The 9,313-nt window shown below is 52.1% G+C and overlaps 1 protein-coding gene across 1 annotated transcript in view; it reads right to left on the bottom strand.

Annotated features, from left to right (window-relative positions):
• Window positions 1–1,081: 1,081 nt before the first annotated feature.
• Window positions 1,082–9,313, bottom strand: part of Manbal (mannosidase beta like) — a 30,858-nt gene continuing 22,626 nt past the window's right edge. The window contains exon 3 of the mRNA XM_075962822.1: window positions 1,082–1,873. Within this exon, the coding sequence (XP_075818937.1) occupies window positions 1,766–1,873 (108 nt within the window). The 3' untranslated portion in view covers window positions 1,082–1,765. The remainder of the gene's footprint in view (window positions 1,874–9,313) is intronic.

Genomic DNA, 9,313 nt, shown 5'->3' with positions numbered 1-9,313 from the left:
GTAGAGGTTCTCTCCATCAGGGGACAGATCTACAGCGGCCTGGCCCCACACCCGCCATAGCCCTCAGGTCTCAACTCCTGCCTTTGGCCAGCTGCTCCCTTGCATTCAGCCAGGAACCTGGGCAGCCCCTTGGCCTGAGATGGGGCCCCTGGGTTGGGCTCCCACAGAACCTGCTGTGACTTAAAGTCTCCTCACTCCACGTGTCTGCGTATCAGTCTCCCACCTGGCCAGATGCACCCGAGGTTCCCACAAAGGCCCCTTGTTTCTGTGGCTTGAAATCTAAGAGTTTAAGAGGTTACTGACAAGCAGAAACCTTCAGAGAAAGCCCTTTGCTTGCTTGTTTGCATAAGGTGGCCCTTTGCCAAGCAGAATGCCCCTGAACTTCCTGAGACCCGAGGTTCGGGGAGGCCTTGTCAAAGCCCTCTGCGAGGCAGGAACCCCCATAGCACCTGCCCTACTAACACCAAAGAGCACAGCAGGATAAATGTCTGTTAAATTGCATGGCCAGGACCCCAGGCTTGGGTCACAGTCCCGCTGTGGCATCTCAAGTGGGCTGGACTAGCACCTGAAATGGACAGGTACCCTAAGTCCCTCAGCAGTCCTAATGACACTCGGGAAAGCGTCTGGCAGGCGAATGAGCCAGTTGACCCGACTTTGTGGTCTTAGGGGTTTTCCTGGACAGCTGATTCAGGGCATGTGATCAGAACCGCTTGGAGCCTTGAGGCTTTCTACCGTATTCTGTCATATCGTATCATATCATATTGTATCGTATCATATCGTATCGTATGGTATCATATTTCTCACATCCCTAAGGACAAGCACTGTTGTCCTCTGGCAGCAGGAACCTACAGAGTAAGAGGGGCCTGGACCCTGTGGAGACTAACTCACAAGTGTTCCCAATGACAAAGACAGCATGGACCCTTTCTGAAAACCTGTCCTGGAGTGGCTTGGCCTGGAGGGCTCTGACCAGAGCTGCCCATTCTGTTCACACTGTCCCACTTCTATGGGGACAGCGCTCACCTCACTCCCAGGAGAGAAACCCAGGCTGTCCCTTTCCCACGATAGCGACAACACAGCAGGCTCGGCATGCGTGACGGTTTATTGGATTTGACTTGATAGAGTTGTTCTTTACTGGCCAGGGAATGAAAGATGCAGGGAAGACAGATCAAAGTCAAAGGCACTTGGAATATTGGGATGGGTGAAAAGAGGTTGTTCCAACAGTGACAAGCCCATGTCAAAGGCTTTCAAAGTGTGTACCCAGGAAACATGGCCTCATTCAGCAAATACCTGCCCATGTAGGCATCACTGGGCCTAGGCCTTCTGCTGTCCTTCTATCCCCAACATCTTCAGAAGCTGGCCGCCACATTCAGTGGGCTGAACACATGTGAAGTTCTGTGCACACAAAAGTGACCCAAGTATTGGGAGAGGGTGTGCTTGTAGCCTTAGATAACAGCTCCACACTGCGATGTGACGGCCCTGGTCTGAAGACCACTGGAACCGAGGATTATGTGAATGTTTGGCTCTGTGAGCCCAACCTGGCTTCAGGACGCTCCAGGGCAGTGTCTGCTCTTGGAGTCTCTGTGCACCACAGAGTGAAGGAAGAGGAAGTGGTGGTCCGCACAGCTGGAGCCTGGGGACTGTTCAGAGGGAGCTTCAGTTTCCTCAGACCCTGAGCCAAGGACAGAGACAGTCCAGGAGAGGAAACAGGATGCTGGCTCCCAGGAGGGCTGCCCCCGCGGCCAAGGCCATGGGCTCCTCTCTACTTCTACCGCTTCTTCTTCGTCTCCTTCTTTGGCCTCTTGTTGGCGGAAGGAACAGCAGCCTTGGGCTTCTTCAGTACCTCTGCACCTCTGGCCTCGGACTGCTCCGCCTCCTGTGTGGTGAATTTTTAAAAGAGAAAGTTCTGTTTAGAGGAATCCACCTTGAGCAACTGAAGCATGCCACGGAAACAAGGGAAGGATTATTACCCAGACTAGATTCTGAAAGTACAAGGCACCAGGTGGCATTGGGCTCCTTTACCTCCCAGTTCAGTGGCCTGTGAGCTCCTCAGTTCCATGTCTTATGTGTTAAGATGAGAACAGTGGCAGACAGGAGGTGAAGTCACAGGGAGCACCAGCAGGGTTGGTGACACCCAGTGGCTGTCAGGATGTCCCATGCTAGGACAGCATTAATGAGGGTTGGCTGTGGGGAGGCTGCCATGGCTAGCACTCCTGGTGGTTACTCCCCCCCCCCCCATGCATCCACAGAATTTGGGCTGTGAGTGGAGCGAGTGGCTGGCAGGTGGGCTAGCACTACACTGTGTTCTGTAGAGTCTGGCAGGGGTGCCCTGGGGGAGGGCAGAGGCAGCCTCAGGCCGGTACCCCAGATTCTCAGCAACTGGGGCAGCTCCATTCTGCCTGTTTCATACCCTATGATGGGCTGAAACAAAGGTTTTGCTGCTGAAAAGAAAAAAAAAAAGAGTTCAAAGTCACAGATCTAGGTCTGGCCCTCACTGTGCAGTGCAGATAAAGAAGGTGAGCCCCAGGAGGGGACAGGCCTGCCCCAGGCCACTGTACTTGTACCAGAGAAGAATCGGGAATGCTCCCATCTGGTGTTCTTTGGTATCTCTTTTGGTGATAACATGAGCAGTTTGATGGACACCAGAAGCAGGCTAGCTGAGGAAATGTCAGCCACAGCCTGGGTCTGTCTGCAAGCTGTACTTGGTATGCAGTGTTTATTCTTAAAAATCCATGCCGGGTGGCGGTGGGGTGGGGTGTGTGGCATGGTGCCTCAGCAGGTGAATGCAGCAATGGGCTGAGTTTGTTTGTATGTGTGTTTGTGTACATGTGTGTGCTCAGTGCCCGTGGAGGTCAGAAAAGGTTGTTGGAATGTATATTTTGTTTATACATTAACAAACTAAGCTTGCCTGAAGATCAGAGTGCAGAGCTAAGCCACTATAGGCCAAGGGAGTGGTGGCACACACCTTTAATCCCAGGACTCGGGGAGACAGGGGCAGAGGGATATCTGTTAGTTCAAGACCACCTTGGGCTACACAGTATTAAATCTATCTAAAAGAGAAACAGAGCTCACACAAAGGTGATCCCAGCACTTGGGATCCCATGCCTTTAATCCAGCACTAGGGAGGTGGGGACAGGAGTGATATGGTTGGGTGGAGAGAGGAATACAAGGCAGAAAGAGACAGGAACTCAGTGTTTGTCTGAGGTTTGGTGGAGACAGTTGCAGTCTGAGGCTCACGTGTGCAGTAAGAGGACGAAGTCTGAGGAGACAGTCAGAGGACAGGATCGCCCCTTTGGTCTGAGCATTGGTAGAAGTAAAAGGAATCTTTAGTGGCTGGCTGCTCTGTTTCTCTGATCTTCAGCATTAACCTCTATATCTGGCTCTGGATTTTTATTATTAAGACCAACTAGAATTCGTGTTACATTGGATCTCCTGGAACTGAGCTACCTATGGCTATGAGCCACCAGGTGAAAATTGAACCCTCTGCAAGAGAATCAAGAGCTCTTAACTGCTAAGATATCTTCCAGCCTCCAGCCTCTTTGATCTCAAGTTAAAATAGAAAAATCAAAAAGCAGACTAAGGCTACATCCTTGCTCTGGAAGGCAAAGAGGTTCCTCTTGAATGAGATGGGTACAGGAAAGAAACCCATATAGCCACTTCTCCTTGGGTTACGGGAAAGGGTTATTCCACGCCGCCAAGGCTGTCTCAGGGATTTCTTGGGCCCAGACACCTCTGTGTGGAGCTCGCTGAGCCCGGGTTCCAGCTTATTTTATTTTCCGGCATTACTCCAGCCCCCAGGGACCCAGCCTCCATCATGCAAGCAGAGGAACTGCAGCTCAGGGGATAGATCCTACAACAGAGGCCCAGCCCAGACCTGGCCAACTCCCCCTTCTCAGCCAGAGAGCAGGTGTGAAGGCTGCCCCTCCCCACCAAGTCTCAGGACTGGCTGCTGGGCCTCCTCCAGCCAGAACTCACAATGGAGTTCAAGGTCTCCCAACACTATTATTTATGTAAACTGGCCAAGAAATTAAAAAAAAATTAACCAGTTAGAGAACAAACAAAATGAAACCTCAGAGGAGTGGCAATTTTAAAATCCAATACGAGCAGCTTCTAGTGAAGCTGGGCGTAGGCACCAATCACACCACCACCACGCCAGCAACAACCCTGCCTGTAGTTAGCGTGACAGGTCCTGTGTCATTCATTTAGACGAATGCCAGGATGGGCCTCAGGTTATAAACAAAGGAACCAATACCCAGAAAGGACCAGGGCTGGCCTGAGCTCTCGGCTGGTGAGCTGCAGAGCCAGCCCGTGTCTCTCTATTTTCTTCACTTGGGAGCCCCTCGTGTCCCATTCTGGAACGATGAGACTACTCTGTTCTAGATTCTGCCTGTTCCTTCTTTGTGATCAGAAGTCCTGGAGGAGCCGGGAGAGAGGGTGAGTGCTGTAGTGATGTTTGCTTTGTGTGGCTGACGCAGGCCTCTGTGGGTGTGCACGCTCTGCAGCCATCGCGTCTGAACATATTAGCAGCCCCCCGCCCACCCCCACCTCAGCTTTTGGCACTGCTACCCATCCAGCTCGCAAGGCATTTCTGAGCTCTTACTGCTCCCTCTGATGGAGATGCCCCCACCTCCATCTGTCCCCAAGGCCTGTTTACTCTACTTCCCAAGAGGTTGCGGGTTTGCTCATCCCAGCCACACACACAACTCAATGCCCATTGGGACCCATGGTGTCTCGGCCACTCCGGGTTTTGCATCCTCCCCTCGCATCCTCCACATTGCTTCTAGTCCGTTCTCTAAAATGATGTAAACAGTCACGATTGGGCTGGTTTTCCAATTTTAAAAAGACCCAGTGTGGCTTCTGAGAGGCAGTCTACTCTAGCCTTGGCCTTGCCTGCAGGCAGGCCCCTCACTCTGGGCCATGGGCACTGCTTCCTGGCATCTGCTTGTTGCAGAGGTGCTGGGTACTCACTGTCTTTTTATGTGTGGCCGCTGTAAGATGCCCTGCGCTCACCACAGGGGGTGCAGAGCAGTCAGTATACTCCACTCACTTGCTCACTGGGACTTACGATGACGAGGCAGCCACTAGGCCTCATTTACTGGCAGGGACGCCAAGGCTCTGACACTGGGACCTTCTAGGCCAGGCACAGGGAAGCAAAGCGTCTGTCTCAGTGTGATTTGGATGCTCAGGTTCTAGCACTACAGGGGTAGTTTCCACTCTGAGCTGACAGGAATGACTGAACACATGAGTGATTTAATTTCTTTTCAGATGTGCCTGGCTAGGAAAAGTCAGGGAAGAGCAGACTATACACCCAACAGCCTCACCTTTAAGTCTGGGACACCACACCTCATCTGAAGTGATGAAGTGATGAAGTGAAAACGAAGCCTCCATTGTCAGGTGTTTCCTGGGTCTTTGGAGGCATCTTTTGGGGGACACAACTCCATCAATTATGAGGTGGTGAGAGAACAGCTCAACAGGCCAGCACATTGCTGCTGTCCACCAGGCCCAGGGAACAGAATCTGTGCAGGGTCAAGGGAGAAACACTAAAGCTCGCTCTCTCCACTGTGCGGCTCCATGGGCTGTGCGCCTGCAAATCAGGACAGAATGTCACTCAACACTGACATTCTTTCCTTGACAACAGTCCAGGGGAAGAAAAACACAGCTCTGCTCAGCTCCGCCTGGGAACCGTCTCATCTGACCCGCCAGGAGCTCTCCTCTTTTTAGGTTGGACAGAACTCAGCAGGTCAGCCTCACACTGCCGCTCTGGCCTTCCCACAGTGTCACTGAGGCCTGAGGCGGGGAGCTGGAGCAAGGCAGTGGCCTTGAGAAGAGGACAAGACACCAGCTGAAACAGGGAGTGGGGGAGGCTGTCCATAAGGCTCAACTCTGGCAAACAGATACACAGCATCCAAGCTGCTCGGTTGGCAGTGGAACTGTGATTAGAAAACAGTTGGGCGGGGGGGGGGGGCAACACATGGAATAAAGCACTTGCTGCAGAAGCAGAAGAACCCCAGTTCAGATCCCCGGTACCCATGTAAGAAGTGGGGTGTGGCAGCACAGCTGTTAGCTCAGCATTAGAGAGGTAGAGACAAGATGTCTGGGGCTTGAGTACACACACATGTACGCACACATATATACACATGCACACATACACACATACATCAGTCCTAGAAGCTCATTCTGACATACTCTGGCAGGACTTTACAGGTCCTTCCCACTGGTTGGCCTGTGGGTGCTGTGTGTCCAGCCGTCCCTCACATGAGCTGGCACACACTTGCAGCCTGGTGCTAGTGGGAGAAGGACAAGGCCCTCACCTCGCCCACTACATAGCGTTCTCAGGAACAGGTCATTAAGTCAAGCACACCTGCCTCCCAAGCTGCAACAACATGGCAGAACCAGAGCCGGCTCTGTTAGCTAGTCCCTGGATGCTAGGACTGGGCGTGTGTTACGGTGGCCCTCATGGGCAGGGAAACTCTGTTCCTTCTACAGAACGTTGCACAGGGCTCTGGCCCTCTGGGCCATTATCCCAGAGCTCAGGGAAGGAAGTGCATCTCTGTGGGCAGTACATTAAATGCCTCCACACTCACTATCTATTCTGGTGAGCTGCCCAGAGGCGCGCGTGGTCATGTAGAGCCTCCATGAGACTTGTCATCCCTGGATGACAGGATGCTGATGGCAACCATCCTCCCTACACACTACGGGGCCTGAGAAGGAAGTCAGTACTCCCTGGGACAGGCAGGAGCTGGAGAGACACACGGCTCCAAAGACTCTATGCTTCCAAGTCCACTGTGCCTCGATTACCATGTCAGCTGCTTGCTGAGTCTTCACTAACACAACAGACCTGGACAAGATGAGCAAGCAAAGCTGCCTACCTTCTACGTGCTGGTAGCTGGCTGGTTGCTGATGACAGCTCAGCCAACAGCTAAACTATGACCTCCCGGGGCACCACCAGGTTCGCTCTCACTACCTGCTACGTGAACCACTGAACAAAGCAAATACCCACTCACATAGGGGGCCAACTGGGTCTACCTTCTGTGCAGAAGCGGATCCAAAAGAGGACTGGGAGGCAAGCTCAGACCAGATGAGGCAGAGGGGCCAGCCACCCACACTTCCTCATTACTCCATCTCTTCTCTCCGGCCGCTTCTTTCTTTTTTCTTTTCTTTTTCTGTTTTTGTTGTTGTTTGAGACAGGCTTTCTCTGTGTAACGGCCCTTGCTGTCCTCGAACTTGCTCTGCTTGCTCTGTAGACCAGAGTTCTGGCCTTGAACTCACAGAGATCCACCTGCCTCTGCCTCTCAAGTGCTGGTATTAAAGGTGTGCACCACCACCACCCAGCTTTCTTTTCTTTCTTCCTTCCCTCCTTCCCTCTCCTCCCTTCCCTTCCTCTTTTGTTTCTTTGGTTTTTGAGACAGAGTTTCTCTGTGTAGTCCTGGCTGGCTGTCCTGGAACTCACTCTGTAGACCATGCTGGCCTCAAACTCACAGAGATCCGCCTGCCTTTGCCTCTAAGCGCTGGGACTAAAGGTGTGTGCCACCAATGCCCAGCTTTCTTTTCTTTAAGACAGGATCTCATTGTGCAGCCTTGACTGATCTGGAACTTGCTATGCAGATCAGACTTGCCTTGACTCCCAGTCCCCACCTGCCTCTTCCTGGAGGGTTCAGGGATTAAAAGCATGCACTAGCATGTCTGGCTGACGACCCTGTAAACTGCTGCCTTTCCCCTAGGAAAGCTACACCGACCTCCCCAGAAATGCAGCCAGCCAGCTCTGCCGGAACCCCTTTAAAGACGGCTGCCGGGCTTGGCAGAGCTGGCAAGCTGAGTCTGCTTGCCTCTAGTTTCTGAGGTAGTACATTTTACATAAGCTCCCCAGGACTCCAGCTTTTATAGGACTAGACCTCCCTCTTCTCGCTCTGTAGCTTCCACCCACTGACTACTGCTGTCCGCAGCGGCCAGCATACAGTTCCTTCTAGAGGCCTTTGAACTAGATCAAGCAGGGAGGCAGCCCTCTTGAGATGCAACATCTGAAGGAGATAAACCCTGGGAGCTGTCATCACACTACAGGGTCAGGGAGCAGAGGAAGCAGGCCCTGGTGAGATCTGGGGGAGAGGGTACCTTTGGAGCAGCAACAGTTCATAAAAACTTGAAGCAGGGTAGGTAGGTGGGGTCAAGTTCAGGCCTTTCTGGAACCTTACTTTCCTTGCAGAGTCCAGCAACTCTTCCTTAGGTTTCAATTAAGCATGTTAAGTGGAAGTAAGTTCAAGGCCAGTTGGGGCAACAGGAGCAGACCCAGTTGTCAGGCTTGGGGCCTTTATGTCACCAGTTCCCAGCCTTTTTACCATCCCCTCCATCCAACCACACTTGGCTTAGAGGCTGTGTATTTGCTGTGTTGTCTGGACGGGGCAGAGGCAGTCTAGGACCTGCTATCTCATATTTTAGAATGCAGCCTACAAGAAAATACCTGGGTTGTGTGGCCTTGGCCTTGCACGGGAGCAAATAAATGTTTTCTCAGGTCGTAGCTAAGGAGCTGTCAACGGGAAAAGCTTCCATCTGGCTTAGAAGTCTAGAGACGGCTTGTGTGACCAATAGGCTCTTGTTTCTCCTCTGAAAAGGAAGGGGGTGGGGTGGGAAGCATTTGTATGCGTTCTTTTTTTTCTTCCCTGATTAGCCCCCAAAGAGCTTTCAAATAATCTGCTAAGTATTGAAGCACTGAAGTCATAAACCAGTTGCAAGAAATCAGCTTACTGACAAGAGGAAAGACATTCCTCTGCTTTTCAAAGGCTTTCCCATCATCTGAAGCCAAAAATATTATCTTCTGACCCAAAAAGACACTAATAAACCTTGTTTCTATATGATGCCAACGAAGAGGATGGTTTTGCCCTAAGCAAAACAGCAAAGAACAGCATTGTTCTCTGGGCCTCTTTACCCTACTTCTGCCCCTGTCACCTCGGTAGCAACCTTGGCTACCAAGCACTTCACTTCCCTGTACCCTCAGGCTCTAGGAGCCTCTCCAAGCTGCCCCTACTTTCCAGGCTCCCTTTCTCCTTTGTGCCCTAGCTAAAGCTCCCCCTCACCTCCCTGCTTGCTGTCACACACCAGCAGTGCAGTGACCCTCAGCATGACTGGCTCTGCTGTCCAGTTCTCACACAGCTCCATTTCCTTTCCTTGTGTGTAGCTAGGAACTGGTGAGGGAGAGGAGGCTATCTCATGGCAACATATGGAAGAAAGTCGGAAGCAGAATCCCTAATCCCAGGGGCCATGTGCTGGCCTAAGGCAGTAAGTGGGGTCTCAGTACTTCATCTTCATCATCATCACCATATTG

Source organism: Microtus pennsylvanicus, chromosome 2 (genome assembly GCF_037038515.1).
Source record: "Microtus pennsylvanicus isolate mMicPen1 chromosome 2, mMicPen1.hap1, whole genome shotgun sequence".
In the NCBI taxonomy this organism is placed as follows: Eukaryota; Metazoa; Chordata; class Mammalia; order Rodentia; family Cricetidae; genus Microtus; species Microtus pennsylvanicus.
The sequence above is the reverse complement of the archived record's forward strand: the minus strand, read 5'-3'. Positions and strand labels throughout refer to the sequence as shown.